Source organism: Solanum tuberosum, unplaced genomic scaffold (genome assembly GCF_000226075.1).
Source record: "Solanum tuberosum cultivar DM 1-3 516 R44 unplaced genomic scaffold, SolTub_3.0 scf00228, whole genome shotgun sequence".
Lineage (NCBI taxonomy): Eukaryota > Viridiplantae > Streptophyta > Magnoliopsida > Solanales > Solanaceae > Solanum > Solanum tuberosum.
Window position 1 is genome coordinate 980,012 of NW_006239152.1, and position 19,908 is coordinate 999,919.

Genomic DNA, 19,908 nt, shown 5'->3' on the forward strand with positions numbered 1-19,908 from the left:
ACACAAAACCCCCCCCCCCCCCCCGAAAGAAGTAACAACCAACATATGGCCCAAAGGCATCAACATCAATCAAGTGGCCCTAAGGCAAGCAAACCAACTATAAGCGACCTATATGAGTAATCTCTAAGTTGTATCTAAGCACGAGGTCGCTATCATTATAATAGGAGTCCCAACAAGGGACGAACATAACAACTCTAGGAAGCCAACACACTAAACTTATGGCTATGAGTAGCTCATCCAAAGTACGCTTGACATATAGCTTTACCCTTTTAAGAAAACATGCTAAAAGAAGAGAGTAACCTAATCATACCTTTTTCCATTGACTCTTTGCCATCCAATAACTTTTTCCCACAGCCCCACATTACTATAACAATGAGTTCACTCAACAATCAATAACAAGAAGTACTATGACAATCCGACGAAAGATATGAATTTTCATCCTAAAATACTATTTGTGACTTAAAGTAATTAGAATCCAATAAGAGGAGGGTCTCACCTTGCTATACAAGCTCATAGATATTTAATTTGGGGGTTTTTGAATTGGGGAATTTGGTTGGTTTTTAATTCTCCAAAGAATGATTTATGTAGCTTTCGATTTGGGGACCGATTAACAATCCATTTTAGCGGATTTTTGACCCACCTATGGGTAAACAAATTTTCAAATTTGACAGTAAGGCTCAAGGTTGACTTTTTCACTCAATTTTCGAGCCAATTATGTGCCAATTTGTGTGTCTACGAACTTGTATACTCATCTAAATTACATTTATGACCAAATTGAAATAGTTCAAAGGCATAAAAGAAGAGCAAATCGTTAGTTGTATCTTGCCTACCCGTGGATTCAATAGCATTTTGAAAGGTTACCTTATTCGAGAATCTCCAAATCTATGCTTATTTTCAACTCCCTAAAGCATTTTGTCGATTACTACACCCTTCATTGTCTTTGGGTGCCTAGGTATCCACATTAACTTTTTGAATTCCAATTAAGGCAAGTTGAAACTTTTTATGAAATGTTAAAGTGTATTTATTAATTGAATAAAAGGTTAATGGATAATGGAGGTCCGGTATAAAAGAGATAACAAGCATTTCTATGAGTACCAATGCCATGAATATGAAATGCTTTGAGTACCAATGCCATGAATATGAAAAATTGGAGATTTTCTTCCTGAATTGATTAATGTGATTATGTGAGCTTGACTCCTAGTATATAGCACTAGATAAATGCTTGTGTTGCTGACTTGATATCGATGAATTGATTTTAGATGATGGCTCGCGTATGAAATACTTACTAGAGCAAATATTTTCCAAAAAATTTAACCAACCAAACATGAAAATATCATAAACACGCCCTTAGTTTCAATTAATTTTAAAACGACGAACGGAGATAAAAAGTGGCCACAATTTTCAGCCACTTTATTGGCCACCAGGCCCTACTCTTGGATACGTTGAAAGGATCGTTACAATCCAAACATATTAAAATCAAATATCTTTAGGTACAAAAATCGTTAGTTTGATTTTAAAGTGATATACAGCTCGCTAAATGTACAGAATTTGTTAGAGTTGAGTCATTTACAATCACAAACATACTCAGCAAGTCAGCATAGATACAATTACGCACAAGTCACAACTTACAATCAATGACAAACTATAGAAAGGTGTGAAATATCTCATGCCAAATAAGCAGAAGCAATACCTTTCATCAAAGTCAAAACTGTCGCAATTCCATCCAACCTGAACAAATTTAACCTGCAGTAAATAAGATATAATGATTTATTCAAAAAAAATTGTATCATCAATAGCACCAGTTGACTGGGAAGTTTAGAAAAACGAGTGCAATTTCTTTTTGAACTAATTTGGCCACTGGATTAGCTACTACCTATCAAATTCAGAAACTAAATGGACAAAACGGTCCTGCTTCCATGGAACATAAATGAGAAGCTTTTTCGTGTTCAATCTTTTGAAATTGGTGTTACTAATAATTACCACAATTATATACACTTAGGGGCACGGGTATAATGGAGAGTAATACAAACTAGAAGACTGGAACATAAATGAGAAGAGGCAACTATGCAGGCACGCCAGGCTGGGAGCTAAGAGCAACGGAGACATGCATGAAGTAAACAAGAATGAATTGTCCAAATTAGGCATTACAGACACTAGAAATACTAAAAGCTTGACAGCAACTGAAGGAGCACAACTGTGTAGTGTGGCTACTACATGGTCATACATAAAATAAAGGGAAATTTTCCATCAGGGAATTGAAGCAAAAAAATAGTAAACCTGAGATTAACAAGATTGCGCGGAGCCTTATAGAAAACGCCTGCGGAGAGGAATCACAAGTCAACACCCTCATCAAGCCCTTTAGAACTGATTATCACATTTGAATCAATTTGTTTATCAAACTTCTGTTTACGGCGGGCTTCAAAGTCCTTGAAGCCATCCATCTGGAAAAAGAAAAGGCAAATAGAATTCTTCATAAATGATTTTTTTAGTACTTGCAGAACTAAATAGTAGAATATTAGTGAGTAACCTGTTGAAATTGGTCCATGGAAATCGGATTTCCATGCAGGGATATGGTCTGCAAGCTCTTGCATTCTCTTAACAAATTTAGAGGCATCTGAACAATCCAGTTACCAAAAGGAAGCATGACTATCTAGTAAAAACATATACTTGATAGGCACAAGTACAAAAACTTGGATGATGATGCTTTAAATGGAAGATACGTGAGGTTCAATCCAATGACCTCAAATGTGGATCATTATGCGTATTTGGCTTTATTGCCGGTTTGCAATGTAGATGCTACTGGTTGTTTGATTATCTTCGTTTCTTCATGAGGTCTTATTAAAAGGAAAAGCTTTTAGATGCACGTTTTAAGGTTAATGTATGAGTTTCCTTTTAACACTCATACACGGGGAAGTGAACTAGGCTTACAGATCATGCGAAGAGAGTTCCTAACTCTGCTTAATAGTATTATTAAGATAGAAAGTGAGAGAGAGAGCACATACAAGTATCACCAATACAACAATAAGTTCAGCTTTTCGGTGTGACAAACAGGTAAGCTTTTGATCCACGTGGTTTACTATTCTTTGCACTTTTTATGTGTGACGATGATAGAGACAGACACACACACACATGCACAGCAGTTGACTGCACATGTAGAGGTAAAGCACTGTATCAGTGCAGGCCACGAGAGCAGTACCAAATCGAGGTAAACTCTGAATACTAGATATGACCTCAAAATAACAAGGGTCACACACACATACACACAGGTAAAATTAGACACTAACCTGATTGAGATTGTTATTGTTCAGGCAGAGTGATTTTAGTTGAACAAGATTGCAAACTGATGCAGGAAGCTCTTCAATGGAATTATCTGAAAGGAAATATTGTTATCACGAGGCAAGATTGCCAAAAAAACACAGTAAACCTCATTATGCCACACTGAGGAATAAGAAACAGAACGTGAAAATCATGTACCAGTTCAAATGGATGGTGCCAAGAATATTATCTTATAAGCTTAACAGAGAAAATTTGTAGATTTTCCTTTAGCTTTCTAGGTCACCCAACACTCCAATTTTATCATCGGCCATAAATTTCACTTAATTTTATGTTGATGGTAACATGTTTTTTTTTCCTCGATGGATATTTGATACAGAGTTCCAGTGCCAGGAAAATAAAAGGAAATAGAGAAATAGCAAGAATGGATGAGTGACACTAAAATTTGAAGGTACCATTTGCTTGCAATTCTTCCAAAGAGAAGCAACTTCCAATTGATTCAGGAAAAAACTTTAACTTATTGTTTGAAATGTCCAACAGCACCAACTGCAGTGAAAAACCATTACTGTCAATTCCAAAGGCCTCATTTTCCAAAGAAGATGAATTAAGAATACTTTTAAGTATAGGCTGAACGACTATCTCTGACAGACAAAAAACGGCATCATCATATTGAACTGAACTCACAAATATCAAAACATATTTGGAGTAAAAGTATATGCAAGTGTTTAGAATGATATGAACACTACTAGAGGATAGAGCTAGTTAACTTGATTGAAAAACTTTAATTCATAATCCCATGTCAGCAACCATGAGAATCAGATATACACCTAAAAGTGAACACTATACTTCTTGGTGTTACAATAGGTTGTACATGGTGTCCTACATGGAAAAGGATTGTAGTGTATTATCTATAAGTAGACCTCAGTGTGATATTTACGTATCTTAATAATATTTTCTGAGTCTTTGTTTGTCAATGCGCAGAGAATTAAAATTTAGAAAAAAACAGTCAAATGGAACTTGTACTCTTGAATGCAGAGGGGAGCATGAATTAGAACTATTGTGTTGAGTGATTTATAACACTCCAAGAGACATCGTGATTTTGGGTATTGTAGGTGTAAAAAGTTTGAGGAGGTCAAGGGGGTAATTCGTAAAATGAAAACAGGAAGAGCGAACAGACTAGATGAGATGCCTATGGATTTTTGGAAGAGCGCAGGGGAAGTAGGCATTGAATGGCTAACTAGGCTGTTTAATATCATTTTAGGATGAATTAACTGCCCAAAGAATGGAGGTGGAGGACAATGATCCCGCTGTACAAGAAAAAGGATGATATTCAAAATTACAACAACTATAGAGTGGTATTAAACAACTAAATCACACTATGAAGGATTGGGAGAGGGTGGTAGAGATGACGATGAGAAGGAAGAGGGATATGTCTATTTTGGAGAACCAATTCAGATTCATGTCAGGGCGATCAACTATGGAAGTCATTCATTTTATAATGAGATTGTTGGATGAGTATAGAAATAGGAAGAGAAACCTACAAATGATGTTCATTGACTTAAAAAAGGCATATGACAGTCCCTAGGAAGATTTTATAGAGATGCTTGGAGCCCAGAGGTGTACATGTGGCATACATTAGAGGGATTAATAACATGTACGATGGAGTCAAAACCCAGTGAGAACAATGGGAGGAGACTTAGAACACTTCCTAGTAGAGATGGGGTTACACCATGGATCGATTCTTAGCCCATTTTTTATTTACCCAAGTGATAAATGAAGTGACACAATATATCCAAGTGGAGGTACCAAGCTTGGTACATATGACTTACATGAACCAGCTTGAGGGGGAGTGCTCAAATAGGATTGTACATGGTGCCATACATGGAAAAGGATTGTAGTGTATTGTCTATAAACAATGCTTTGTGTAATAATGTAGTTTACGTATATTGAAAGTATTTTCCGAGTCTTTCTTTCTCACACTTGGTTCATCAATGACATTGAAGAAAAAAACTTGAGAAGAAAAATATTCAATATAAGGAGAGAGTGAAATAAAAAGGAAGAACAGACGGCACTCAGGGTGGTGGACCTCAAGACAACCTGCAATAGAGCCACTTATTCTCCAAATTCAACCACCCTCCCCCAGGAGCTGCAGGACCCTATTCCAAATCCAAAATACTAACATAAGAGAGCAAAGAGACATCATCAACTACCAGGAAGATAATAGAAATTCATGAAGAAGCGGCATCACTATAGAAATAGAGAAAAAAAAGTAGGGCTTTTAGTTGTAAGAACAGAAAGTTGTAAGCAAAATGATCCATTAATATGGATATCAATATGCTGAACATTTTCTACAAGATTGACACCATTTCATTAGACACCTTAGCACCTTTATACTCGGAAAAAAAAAATAACAAAGCAGTAAAGCAAGCTAAGAAATAATATATTAACTGGCACACTTTTTAGAATTGCGGAAGATGGCACCGTATTAGCCATCAGAATGGATCACTCACATTCTGCAATCTCCCAATAGTCTCAGGCAAGCTCATTAACAAGTTTGCTGAGACAGACAAACGCTCAAGCTTCACCAACTGGCCCACTGAATATGAGAACATTATGTTGTTAGAATAGAGAGTGTGATACTCTATAGCAGAGAGAATCCTGCTTAACTTCACATATGATCTAGGACGGTGGGAAATTACATTCATCAGGCAATGCTCTGATTCGATTCCCATCAAGTGTTGCAACTTTCAAAGACTTAAGCAATCCCAGGTTCACCGGGAGATTCTCAATAAGGTTATCAGCCAAAACCTGAAAAGAAATAATCAGACTCAATTTTTTGGATAGAATCAGATATAACAAACTCTTTATAAAATTTTCTTTTTAAGAGAATACACCCTACAATATGTCAATATCAATAGTATTCAGCGTGAAAACCCAGATGAAGAGTCCCTTAAGAATAAATGAGAAGCAGACACTTTTCAGTTTTCCCAGGTAGAACTGATTTTCATCCCAGTAGAGTCTTGAGGACTCTTGTACAGATTACAACTGATTTTTTGTTTTTTTAAATAGATTTTTGGAGTACCAGAAATATGTGTTGGTGTAGGTCCACTTCTTGTACACCACTAGTATACTTGGTGTAAGACCCCGAAAATTCAAACCTTGAAAAAATCAGATCAAGGTTGGAAGTGTGGGGACCAGCAAGGATACTAAAGTCCAAAAGTGATTAAACGTACTAGAACAAGCATGGAAGTACTTTGAGCAATAAGCGTGGATTTCGGGTGTGACACTTGGGCTTTTTACCCACCACATATTACCTCGTTGACAAAAAAATTGACTTTCATTACAGCTCCTTCACAGGGCTATTTCCTCCTAAGACTTATCCTACGATAGCTTAAAATCTCCCTTTGAAGTTAAGCTGTCAGCATATCTTTAATTTTGTGTTTGCCATTATATTTTGGACAAATTGTTACTGCTTTAACCTTGCATTTCCAACAGAGTAACACAGTTAATATTTACTAAAAGACACATTTAATCATGAATTTCCCTCAATCTGGATTTAGCAAGCCCGTTTATAGTAGGTTGAGGATACACCTGCACCCGGAAACTTCGATGGAAACTTGGTTTATATAGGTAACTATCTTGATATCTTAGAAATAGATACACAAAGGCACCAGAATGCAAAGTAGAGGTTCGTGCACTTGGCGAAAGATCTTTTCAAGTCCTACATGTCTATGATTGCGGGTTCTAATCTCCTTGGAGGCATTAGCTTTCACACAACAGCCCATTTCCTCCCTTCTTGTTTTCCTTGTTCTTTTACATTTGTTCCCCAATATATTTACGCAGGTTGTGCCCTACCGGCCTTTTTTTATTTTTCTTTCCCTTGGAGAGTGGAGACTTTGTTTTTCTATTTTCTTCTCTTTACTTTTGTTCTTCTATTACTTTATGCTATCAATTCTTCTTCTGCCTCAGTTTAGAGTAAAAGTTGATGATTTCAGTAGAACTTTTCATAGTTTCTAAAAATTAATTTTAATTAGTTAATGTGCATTTATTTGTTTCTTGTTTATTTACAAATCTAAACCTGTGATGGCTTTCTGTGCCTTTGGAAATTTGTTATTGATTGTATTATTCCTGAAGTTCAATATATAGATTAAAGAGAATAAGCTCATAAAAGTTAAAGTATTATAGATGTAAACTATCTAACAAAAATACTAGGGGATTTCTTCTCATCTGTCCTAGCCTTGGTGGACATACTGGTGGAATTAGTCAAGGTGCACACAAGCTAGGTCGGGTACCACGGTTATCAAAAAAAAAAAATTTAAAAATGTAAACTATCTTATTGATTGAATCCCAAATGCTGGGTTTTTTGGATACCTGTGGTGTCCAAGTCAACTTGTGTGCACCTCAACTAATTCCACAAGAAATTTGTCACCTCCCACCAGCAACAGGTATCATGTAACTGTGTCTACCAAGGCTAGAACAAGTGGAAAGAAATCACTTAGCCTTTTTGTCTCTGTTGGGATTTGAATATGAGGCATCATGGTTCTCAACCCAATTTATTGACTACTTGGCCACTATGTTGCTCGGACTCTTCAATAATGTCGATGGGTGCGTGTCGGATGGCCACAAATGGGTGCACAAAATGTTGGTTGATGAGTGGTTCATTTGTTAAAAAACTTTTTTTTTATGACAAGGAAAACCCACAGCCACTACCCTTTGGGTGCGCACAGGATAAAACCCCCCGCTCCTATGCAATAGCTCGCAAACCACATAGGAGAGGTAACCCACACTAGGCAAGCCTGGTGCGACGAGCTCGACCCAGAAGGCAAACCCCTTGCTTTCGCTGGCAAGGGGTTTTGAACTTGAGACCTCCAACATGGAAGTCCCAAGCTCAAACCACTAGGCCACCCTGAAGGGTTCATTTGTTAAAAAACTCATAATTTAACAAATTAGTATTATCTTGAAATTCTATGTGATAGATATCTTTCTGCCTCCTCAAAATGTAATGCATAATTCATGTCCTTGACTGATCTCCAACAAGAAGAAAATTGTTAGTGTTAAGTAAGTCCCACAGAGAATTTTATCTCACACCTATAAATAAGTGTGTTGCATATTTCATTATCGTCAAGTTAGCTTCCCTTTTTATTCTTCTCACAAGATACCGGGCCCACAATCTTAGTAGTGTCATACTAAGTTGCTCGGACTCTGGTGCGGGTGTTCGATATGGGTGCGGATCTAGAGGTCGGATCTGTCATGATCTAATTTTTAAGATTCGGGGATATGGATCCATGTATGGATACAGGTGCGGGGATTCGCCTAAAAATAATTAAAATATCTAAAAATAGAGTTATAAAACCTAAATTATGAGATATTTTGTGGAGAACTTGACGAGAATCGTGGAAGGAGATTAAAGGAAAAGGAGTGACAAATTTCTATATAAAAGATATTCCATTTTCTTTAATTTCATCTTAGCTTTTGTATTGATTATAGAAATCGTTAAAACTATCCAGACTTTCCCCATCGATTTTGGTCAAAGTACCCAAAATTGGTTGACCAAATTGGACACGGATCTCACACCCATGTCATGTCAACACGGGTGCAGCACCAAAAGTAAAGAGTTCGAGCAACTTAGGTGTCATCTGTAGCTTCCTCCAACCAGCAAATGGCCTTACACTGCAGAACCAAAGTGGAAATATGCCTATTTTTTTAAAAATAAACAAGAAACAACTATGTCATCCATTCTTTAAATAAAATTATATTAGCGAGACTCCAATGGTTAGTACTTTTTCGAGGACTCTCGGCTAGATTTTCCAAGAGGTTTTTGGTGAAACTATCCATGTGACTTCAAGTGAATATTTACTTTCCATGCCTTTAGATAAGCAAAATCAAGTCAATTTCCCTTCCCCATCTTAATTTTAAGGGGTTAGAATGTCAAACGCAAGTGTGTTAGCATATTGGAGTTTCATTTGGACCTTATCATAGATTTATATGTTAGTTGAAATATACTTCTAATTCATTTTATTATTATTTTGCTAATAACCAAACTTCTAAATTTCATTAGAAGTAGTAGTTGTATTACTATTTCTTATTTTTGAAACTAAAAAATAAATAAGTAATAGTAATACAACTACTACTAATAATATATAGAAGTAATAGTAATAATATCAGTAATGGTATTACTATTACTTATATATATTCAATAACTTATGTTTCACCTTCTTTTTTTATGACGACATTAGTTGAGCTTATATGAGGAAATGTGGTCAGTGAAGATTCATATAGGTGACCCCAATTTGTTTGAGACTGAGCCGTAGTTGTTGTTGTTAGGATATTGGAGTTAGTGTTAAGTGTTAATGTTGTTGGACTTTGTGAAAGTTTTTGAGTTGGTCAAAGCTTACTCGTGCTTCCAGAAGAGAGAGGAGCACTTGGAGACCTGCCATAGTGCGGTGGTTAAGACTCAGATAGACTATGTGCTCCTTAGGAAGTGCGATAGAGTTTTGTTTAAGGATTGCAAGGTTATTCCAAGTGAAAATCTTACAACCTAACAGCTCAAGATTATGGATCTAGCTATCAAGAGGATGAAGAAGAAGAAGAAGGAGACAAGGGTCACATGTGACCAACCAAGGATTAGATGGGGAGGCTTAACTACAGCCAGACCCTTGATGATTGGGGTGAAGTTGGCTGCTATGGTATCTTGTGGGAGTAGTGGGGACATAGACAATATGTGGTCTAAGACAGCTGATTGCATCAGGATAGCAACTAGAGAGGTGTTGGGTGTCTCAAGGCCAGGTGGACACAAAGAGGATTGGTGGTGGAATGGAGAGGTTCAAGGAAAAGTGGAAATTAAGAAGGTTCTTAGGCTAAATATTAATGGAAAGAATAACAAGGAGAACAAAAGGAGGAATAGGAGAGGTATAAGATGGCGAAGAAGGAAGCAAAGCTAGCGGTGACGGTAGCTAAATGGCAACTTTTGAACACTTGTATGAAGAGCTTGAGTGCAAAAAAAGCAATAGAAAGTTGTATAAGCTCGCCAAGGCGAGAGAGAAGAGGGCACAGGTCTTAGACCAAGTGAAGAGCATAAAGAACGAGAATGATAAAGTATTGGTCGAAGAGATGCACATTAGACGAAGATGGAAGACATATCTCCATAAACTCTTGAATGAAGAAGGGCAAAGGGATATCATGTTGGGGGAGCTAGAGCCTTTTCAAAGTCAAAGAGATTTTTCGTACTGTAGGTGCATTAACACCGCAAAGGTTGAGGGAGCTACTCGTAAGATACAGAGAGGAAGGCAACTGATTCAGATGAGACCAAGTAAATTTTTGGAAGAATACCGGCAAGGCAAGTATTGAGCGATTGACTAGGTTGTTTAATGTCATTTCTAAGAAGGCTAAAATGTCGAAAGAATAGAGGTGGAGTACAACATATCCATTGTACAAGAACGAGGGTGATATTCAGAATTGCAACAACTATGGGAGTATAAAGCTACTAAGCCATACGATGGAAGTTTGGGAGAGAGTGGTCGAGATAAGGATGAGGAAGGGTGTGTCTATATCCGATAACCAATTTGGATTCATGCCGGAGCGATCAACTATAGAAGCCATTAATCCTGTAAGGAGATCGCTATAGCAGTAAAGAGATAGGAAGTTAGACTGATTAACCAAGAAAAGTTGTACAACAAAGTCCCTAGGGAGGTCCTTTGGAAATGTTTGGAGTCTAGAGGTGTACCTATGGCTTATATTAGGGCAATTAAGGACATGTACGATAGACCCAATACCCGAGTTAGAACAGTGGGAGGTGATTTAGAACATTTTTCGGCCATCATAGGGTTGCACCAGGGATCAGCCCTTAGCCCATACCTATTTGCCTAAGTGAAGGATAAATTTACATGACATATTCAATGGAATGGTGTCGTGCGTATATTATTCAAAGACGAGATAGTATTGATTGACAAGATACGCAGTGAAGTTAATAATAGGCTAGAAGTTTGGAGACAGGCCCTAGAGTTTAAAGGTTTCAGGTTAAGCAGGCTAAAACCTAATACCTGGAGTGCAAGTTTAGTAACATAACACATGAGGCAGATGAGGTGGAAGTGAAGAACGAGTACAAGTCATATCCAAGAGAGAAAGTTTAAAGTATCTTGGGTCCATAATTCAAGGAGACAAAAAATTTGATAAGGATGTCGCACACCCCATTTGAGTGAGGTGGCTAAAATGGTGGCTTGCATCCGCAATACTGTGTGATAAGAATGTGTCCACAAGGTTAAATGTAAGTTCTACACAGTGGTGGTTCACCCAACTTTGTTTTATGGGGCAGAGCATCGGCTAGTCGAGTCGGGGAAATGAGGATGCGTAGATGGATGTGTATACATACTAGGAGATATATGATTAGAAACGAAGTTATGTGAGGCAAGGTGGGAGTTGCCTCCGTGGAGGACAAAATGAGTAAAGCGAGGTTGAGATGGTTCGGCCATGTGAAGAGGAGATGTGTGGATGCGTCAGTAAGAGGTTGACTATAATAGAAGTTAAAAGGGGTAGAGTTACACCGAAAAAGAGCGCGGGGAGGGGGGAGGGAAAACTTTATCTTTACCAAGGAGATGACGTAGCTAGAAAAGGGTATGTTGTTGTTAAGTGTTAATGTTACTTTAGCCTCATTGGTTAAATATAAGATGTGAATTGTATCTCACACCTCTAGATAAGTGTGTTGTGTTCCATTATCATCAAGTTATCTATTAATTATCTTCGCTTCTCTTATCTTATCACATTGACAACATCATGTCCTCCAAAAGAAGCTAATTTTTCCTTGTTCAATTTCTCTTCCACAACAATGACAGACACTCATTACATTTTAGTTGTACCAATTCTGCAAATACCATGTACCTTTCTCCTAAATGACTTCTGGCTACAGGAATATGACTGAAAACCCGACCTAGCTTTCGTTATGAGATGTGGACACTGAAAATATAATAAGGTTTTCTAAACAGAAAAATGAGACTGCTCAGACACAAGGTAGGTACCAAATATGTAGTCAGTAGTACTTACTAGACGCTGCAAGTTAATTAGCTTGCTGATCTCCATGGGAATTTGAACTGCCACAATGGGGAAACTGAGAGATTAGCTTCAGAAACGATAAAAGCTTCAGGTAAATAAGATCAGACATATAAGCGGAGACAACAATTTCCCCAAGTAACACGGTTAAATTAATTGTCAGTAGAACATGGAATTGATAGTGATTTGTTTTTGTGCTCTAACTGACTAGACAAATATGAATCAGAAGCTTGAGAAATTTGAGCAATACCCAATTTATTGTGCGTCAAGTCGAGGGTGCGTACAGATCTCTCCAGGGAAATAACTTCATCGGGAAAAGACTGTCATGGAAAAAACAGTCTGGAGATCATAAGACTAACAGAAAGGATTAACCTGTATGTCCCTTATCTGTCAATATTTACATTTCTTCACAGTAAGCATTATTCATTTGAAACCAGCAAACTAGCAAGTAACAAGCATGCATGCATGCATCTGATTGTATATCTGTGCCTATACATAAACACACACACACAAGACAATGACACCTCGCGATTAAGCAAACATATTTCATCATTGCATTGTGGACCCTCAGCAGTTTAGGAAGGTAAAGATCCACTCCCGTGAGAATTGCTCATAGTCATCTCAGGAATACAATAAACTATCTACTGGTGTCAATGCCACTAATGTAGTAACTCCCTCTCTCTGATTTGTGAGGCACAATCTACTCCCCAACAGTCAAATTAAACCAATTCTCATGGACATCATTTAGTTTTTGAAAACAAATTTGAAATTTATGTTAAAACTTAAAACTAGCATGTGATCTTTGTGGTGAAATGTTAATGCAAAAAGTTGAATAAGGAACACTTTTGACTCCTGAAAATGTAAATGTTTTCAAAGGAATTACTTAATCAGTAGTGATGCTGATGGAGATTACTTAATTAATAGCATGCCACTAGTTCCCCGTTAATGTATTTGGTTACATGTCCATCTTTTATTCCTACTATTTCATTGTATACCTCCAGCTACCTCAGAGAACAGAGAACATTCTTTTTTTTCTAATAACCATAGTGTTGGGGCGAGCTTGCACTCACCTTGACTAATTCCAGTGGATACCTAAATCAGTCGGTAACTCTGTCCACCAAGGCTAAACCAGATGGGAAGAAATCACCCGATGTTTTGTCTATGATGGAATTCAAACCTGAGACCTCAGGGCAGGGGCGTATCGAGAGAGGGTGCCGTGGGTTCACGTGAACCCATGCTCCCCTCTCTAGATCATATATAGTAGTGTTATATTTTTAAAAAAATATTTAAATATAGATGTGTGAACCCACGTTCAAAGTATTATATATTAATATGATGATATATTAATATGATGATGATTGGGTGCACCTCTCTAAGTGAGGATAGAAATTTAATCATATATCTATCTTGTCTTTTTTAGTAACACCTCTACAAGTGGTTATTGGTAACATTTTTGGCGTTTCAACTGAATTTTCTTTTGTTTTTTCCTTTAATCTTTCAAAATTTTCAAGTGTGTTACATTGAAAATTCCTAAAAAATTTAGCACTGTAAAATTTTATTATAATTAAATCAAATATGCGTAGTAAAATTAAAAAACAGTAGTATTATATATGTTGAACCCAGTGTTTTAAAAGGCGGGGGCGTGAGGCGAGGCATTTTATATAGTACAGGGCGAGGCGTTTTATATAGTACAGGGCGAAGCGTAAGCCCCGAGACACGAGGCGTAAGTCCCATGGATCTACCGGGCATAGTCCCATGTATATTCAATTTTATAGTTTTATTACTAATAAAATAAGCAAAAGTAAACCTTTCAATGATTTATGATTTTTATTTGAGATAAGTATTAATAATCAATAATGAAGAAAAAAAGTATTATAATTACTATTTGAGAAATATCATTACACCAATAATAAAAATATGATTTAAAGCAAAAATAATTCAAAATTTAACTAAATATGCCCGAACGTACGTTTTTACGCCCAGGACTTGCGTTTTTATGCTTGGGGCTTACACCTCAAATTTTAGGACTTACACCTTATGGATCTACCTCTTTAATTTACGCCCCGGAGCGTTTTTGGTATGCCCCTCCCCGAGACTCACCCCAAAAACGTTTTTGAAAACACTGGTTGAACCTATAATTTTTTTAAAATTTAGTGGTTCATATTAAGAACCTAAAAGTCAAACCAATCAAATTTATACTTGAGATGCATTTTTTGTAATCGTGCACCCATCTTGCCGATATCCTAGATACGCCTCTGCCTCAGGGTGCTCAACCCACTTCATTGACCACTAGGCCACACTTTGGGTGCCAAACAGAGAACATTCTAGAAGGAGAAACATGAATCAAATTCTCCTAAGTCTAAATAGTGAACTTAACCTGGCACACAAACTTTGTGCTCTTAGGAAATCTACTACAAAGTTTCATGAAGGATAACATCCAAGGAGATATCCAGCTTACTCTTAACCTGCATTCCAGAAAATATTCAGAGACCTCGTCTATACATCACAAGAAGGTAAAACACATATCGACCCATAAATAGTGATGTTACCTGAAATTTACTAATCCTAAAACAAAACATAGAAAAAAAAAAGGGGGGAATTGGCAAAAGAAACAGCACCAGAATCTGAAATACCACAAGAAAACAAGGCATATAAGCAAAACACCACAATCAATTCCAAAATTAGTTGCGATTGACTATATAAATCCATTAACCCTAGCCGGGCGGATATTAAATACAATTTATTCAGTGAGGTAATAGGGAGAGAAAAAATGCCTTCAATTTGGAGTCGCGTAAAGCAACGATGCCAGTTGAACGCCATCGCGCCATGCGGGTAGCTTTAGTATCTGCGGCTTTGCTACTGCAACACCCCATTATCACTAGCAATTTGAAGAGGACGAATGCGAGAGAGTATTTTTTTGTGCACTACTTATAGGGTTGACGTTCGATTCCTCCTACTCTCATTTCATTCCACTACTGACACTGACATGAAACTGCGTCCCTTTCGTTTGGTTTATTTTTGGTCAAATTGTAAAGTTAAAAGTTTAGTTTAAGGAGTGACATGTGTTTATGATTTGGGCTGTTTGGCAATCATCATTTAAATTTTTTCTTTAAAAAAAAAAATGGGTTAAATCTATCTATCTATTTATATATATATACAACTAGTAAAATCACCCGCGCTTTGCGTGAAAATTTAATATCACTGAATTTATAAAAATACTTAAAACATATGAATCATTAAAACTAAAACACTATATAATCTTACATACAAGATTACATATAACAAACATTAATAATGTAAAGGAAGATGATAATTAAAATATTTTATCATTTATCATTCAATCAATCATCTGTAATTTGATTTTATAATTTATCTTTTTGCCCAGGAAGTGTTATTACTTGATATTTTTTGGGGGTATTCAAATGAACATCAACCATACCGGAGATATTAATTTTTTTAATAAATAAAAAATCGTTGGTGAAGGGATAAATAAATTATAAAATGATGAAAAAATGAACAAATATTCTAATTCTAACGTGTAGAAAGTTCAGCTCTACCTTTTGTTTTACATATATCATTTTAAAGTTCCTCATTTAAATAGTATACACAAGTAATTATTAAAATGAAAATTAAAGGGAGAATGTATCATATTGGACAACAATTCAACTTATTATATATATTTGAAAGGGAAAAAGATTACACAAATTATTCAGTTTGTTTGAGTGTTTTTTTAAAATCAACATACCAGAGTGATGAAGATCAATTTGAAACTACACCTCTATTCCAATCACAGTGTCGAGAAACACATCTATTACTTCAAGAAAAATTTTACAACTTGTAGTAAACATGAGAATCTGTTCATACTCATATTGAATATGAGCAATTAATGTATTGTGTAGTTATCTATGTCTTTGGGATTAAAAGAGGCTCCAGTCTAGTCATATTCCTCTATAGGTCATCCGACACATCCTTGAACCCATGTCAATAGTTTATTAATTCTTGTCTTCTTTTCCTGGTTCACTTCGCACATCAAGGTGCGATAAAGTTTTTAAGGTCTTTCTGTCCTTACAATGGCATACCAAATTTGAATTTTGTCTTCAAGAGATAATAGTATAGATCTTTAAGGAATTTTTTTACTGTACCTTCAACAATTTTCAGTAGAGAAAACTTGCGTGAATACTCAATTAACGTGTGTTGTTTAATTTGTGCTAACAAATACTTAAACAATAATTTGCAGAACATAAACAACAAAGTTTAAAACATGTACTCAAAAACATCAATTAATAACATAAGCATAAATTAATGACTCTAAAAAAAATATTCCAGGATCTGTAACAATAGGATGAAATAGAAAGGAAAAAAATTGTACATGAATATTTAATTGTATAGAAGAAGAAGAAGAAGTTCAGATTTTTTGTTGTTTTAAAATGAGAGGAAATCCCTCTATTTATAGCTAGACAACAAAGGGTAGTGTGAACAAATGTTTATTATGCCTTATTAGAAAGGTCATGACTCTTCGAAAAAGTTACAACCCTTCGGAAAGGTCATAACCTTTCATAAAAGACATAACTTTTCATAAAAGTCGCAACACTTCATAGAAGTTACAACTTTTCATAAAAGTCGCAACTTTTCATAAAAGTCGCAACTTTTCATATAAGTCACAACTTTTCATAAAAGTCACATTTTTTCATTAAAGTCACAACTTTTTATGAAAGGGGAAGGCTAGTTTTGTAAATATATAAATTAAAAAAGGAATCCTGATTTGTGGTGGCGCCACGTAGGCGGGCCTAGGGTTCTCTTATATATATATATATGTGTGTGTGTGTGTGTTTTCATAAAAGTCACAACTTTTCATATAAGTTGCAACTTTTCATAAAAGTTACAACTTTTCATTAAAGTCGGAGAAAATACATAATTACCCCCATCGAACTTATACCATTTTTTGAAGTAGACATAACTTTTCATAAAAGTCGCAACTCTTCATAGAAGTTACAACTTTTCATAAAAGTCGCAACTTTTCATATAAGTCACAACTTTTCATAAAAGTCACAATTTTTCATTAAAGTCACAACTTTTCATGAAAGGGGAAGGCTAGTTTTGTAAATATATAAATTAAAAAAGGAATCCTGGTTTGTGGTGGCTATCGCACCCCATTTCGAACCAACCGAAACAGTTCACAACATAATATGACTGACACTCTGATTTTGAAAAAAATGTTTTTTGTTTTAGAGTCGCCAGCTAAATTTTAAGGAAAATATTAGGAAATCCATTTAAATATGTGAATGTAAACTCTGTTTTGATTTGCGAAACCAGTGAGATTCTGAGTGAGGATTTTGGTTACTCGAGGGGAAGGTATTAGGCATCCCTCAGAGCCTATCCGAAGATAGTCCTTAAACTCAATTTAGGAAAATATAATTAGGAAAAAACGTGTTTATTTATTTGCTTTAAAATCAATGGTAAGTAAATATCGTTAGTTTTTTAAAAAATGTAAAATACAAGGTACGACATATATACGTCTATTAAATAAAATTAATAGTAGTATGTTTATCATACGGTAAAAATAAATAAATAAATGTACTAAAAATAGTATGACAATTTTATATGTTAAAAAAAATATAGTTGTGTCTTATATAAATGTATCGAAAATAAATGTTGAGTTTAAAGGATATGAAAAAATTGTCATTTTATCTGTATATAAAATTAAGATGTAAAGAAAAATAAAAATGAGATAGTAACCGAGTATAAATATGTAGTAGTATGTGTATAAATATGTTTTTGAATGAAAATACATAAAATGGGGTTTTCTAAATATAAATAAATACAATAAATAATAATGATACTAAATGTTAAAATATTATGTAAAGTATTATATAAAGTTTGTAATCTTTAAGTATGGTAGGTACACATAGGTTGTTTAAAACATATGAATATTTATTATTTATTTACATGTTGGGAAAAAATTGACAATAGATTATATGTAGTAAAATAATATGTATATGAAAGTGTAGGAATTTATAAGTTATAAAAATAAATAAGTAATTTCGTAAAAGAGATAATAGATATGAGAAAAATAACAAGAAGTGTAACAAAATAATAAGTTACGTATAGAATAACATGGAGTGTAACAAAATAATAAGTTACATATAGAGAAAAACTAAAAAAAATATAAGATTTGTACCTTTTTGCGTATGACATATATATATGTATGTACCTTGTATTTTGAACCTGTAAGCATATATAAAATCTTGAAATAATATGTTAAGAAATTAAAATGTTTTAGTAATATTTGATTTTTAAAAAAAGTGATAATGGTAAATATATTTTCGAAAAGGGGTGATGTATAAAGTGATCCCAACTATTGGGCCTCATCCCAAACCATTGTTCTTCTACCTTAAGTTTTAAAAGGGTCTAGAAATCGTCACATAATTTTAAGGAACTACTAGGAAACTATGTATTAAGGGGTCGTTTGGTTTGAATATGAGTTATGATGGGATAAGTTATGTTGGGATAAGTTATGTTGGGATTAGTTATGATGAGATAAGTTGTCCTGAGATTATTTCTTATTGAGTGTTTGGTTTGTTATATTCACAATAATATATATTGATAAATTTTAAGAACAAGTTGTTTGTTTACAAAATTACCCTTCACTTTATTTAAACTTTTTAAATATTTCTTTGTGAGCTTTAGTTATTCATTTTTTAAAATAAAACTTTTATTTTATTTAACTTAAATATTTTTGTTTATGTATTCCCATGATAAGTACCATGTGTATTTAAAAATATAATTTTTTTCTTATTTAGCTTAAAAATAGAACTTCCCTCTTAAGTTTATTAAAGAGAAGAAAATTTATGAGAAATCAAAATAAAATAAACATAAGAATTAGTCAAATAAATTCATAAATAAAAATTATATTTATATAGTATAATTTTTTAATAGAAAAATATGTATAATTATCATAAAAATAAGGAGTAGTAAATATTATTATACATGGTATTAAAAAAAATGTAAATATACATAAATGTAAAAAATGATGTATAAAAAGGATTTAAAGGGACATATTTGTCATTTACCTATTTTATCTCGGGATAAGTTATCCCGGGATTACTATACCACCCATGGGGAGGGATAACTTATCCCGGTACTAATTATTAATCCCGGGATAAGTTATCCCGGACTTGCCAACCAAACAACATAATTTTTTTTTTATCCCATCACTATTATTTCTAATCCCTCACACCAAACGAGCCCTAAGTACCTATTTGTGAGGTTAAAAACTGACTGATACGAGGGAAGTAAATATATACAAAGTTGGCGGCATTTACATAAATAAGAGTTTAGAAAAAGATTTAATAATGGTGTGTAGAATAACAAAAATAAATAAAAAATTAAACTTCGAGAAAATAAATTTAAAAAAAATGTAAGAACAATTATTTCAAGTCCTTTCTTTCTTTTAAAATCTTGTGGCCAGTGACTCGAGGCGAAAAAATAAAATTTTAAGCCAAGCAACAAAAGGTTCAACAATTTTAAGACTAAATAGAAATTTGTAACACTCAAAAGCTGCACTTTCAAGTTCTTGAAAGATTACACTTCTTA

The 19,908-nt window shown here is 34.7% G+C and overlaps 1 protein-coding gene across 3 annotated transcripts in view; it reads right to left on the reverse strand.

Moving 5' to 3' along the window:
* Nucleotides 1-15,358, reverse strand: part of LOC102602971 (plant intracellular Ras-group-related LRR protein 7-like) — a 16,879-nt gene extending 1,521 nt beyond the window's left edge. Inside the window, exons 1-10 of one of the 3 annotated variants that reach the window (XM_006356685.2) lie at nucleotides 15,090-15,352; nucleotides 12,566-12,635; nucleotides 12,310-12,356; nucleotides 5,973-6,081; nucleotides 5,784-5,869; nucleotides 3,729-3,819; nucleotides 3,285-3,370; nucleotides 2,528-2,614; nucleotides 2,278-2,441; nucleotides 1,691-1,728 (exon numbers count right to left, since the gene is read on the reverse strand). In XM_006356685.2, the coding sequence (XP_006356747.1) occupies nucleotides 2,331-2,441; nucleotides 2,528-2,614; nucleotides 3,285-3,370; nucleotides 3,729-3,819; nucleotides 5,784-5,869; nucleotides 5,973-6,081; nucleotides 12,310-12,356; nucleotides 12,566-12,635; nucleotides 15,090-15,188 (786 nt within the window). In that variant the 5' untranslated portion in view covers nucleotides 15,189-15,352 and the 3' untranslated portion in view covers nucleotides 1,691-1,728; nucleotides 2,278-2,330. Of the gene's footprint in view, nucleotides 1-1,690; nucleotides 1,744-2,277; nucleotides 2,442-2,527; nucleotides 2,615-3,002; nucleotides 3,145-3,284; nucleotides 3,371-3,728; nucleotides 3,820-5,783; nucleotides 5,870-5,972; nucleotides 6,082-12,309; nucleotides 12,357-12,565; nucleotides 12,636-15,089 lie in introns of those variants that run through there. The other 2 variants (XM_006356684.2, XM_015313077.1) reach the window with 2 other exon arrangements.
* Nucleotides 15,359-19,908: the final 4,550 nt, after the last annotated feature.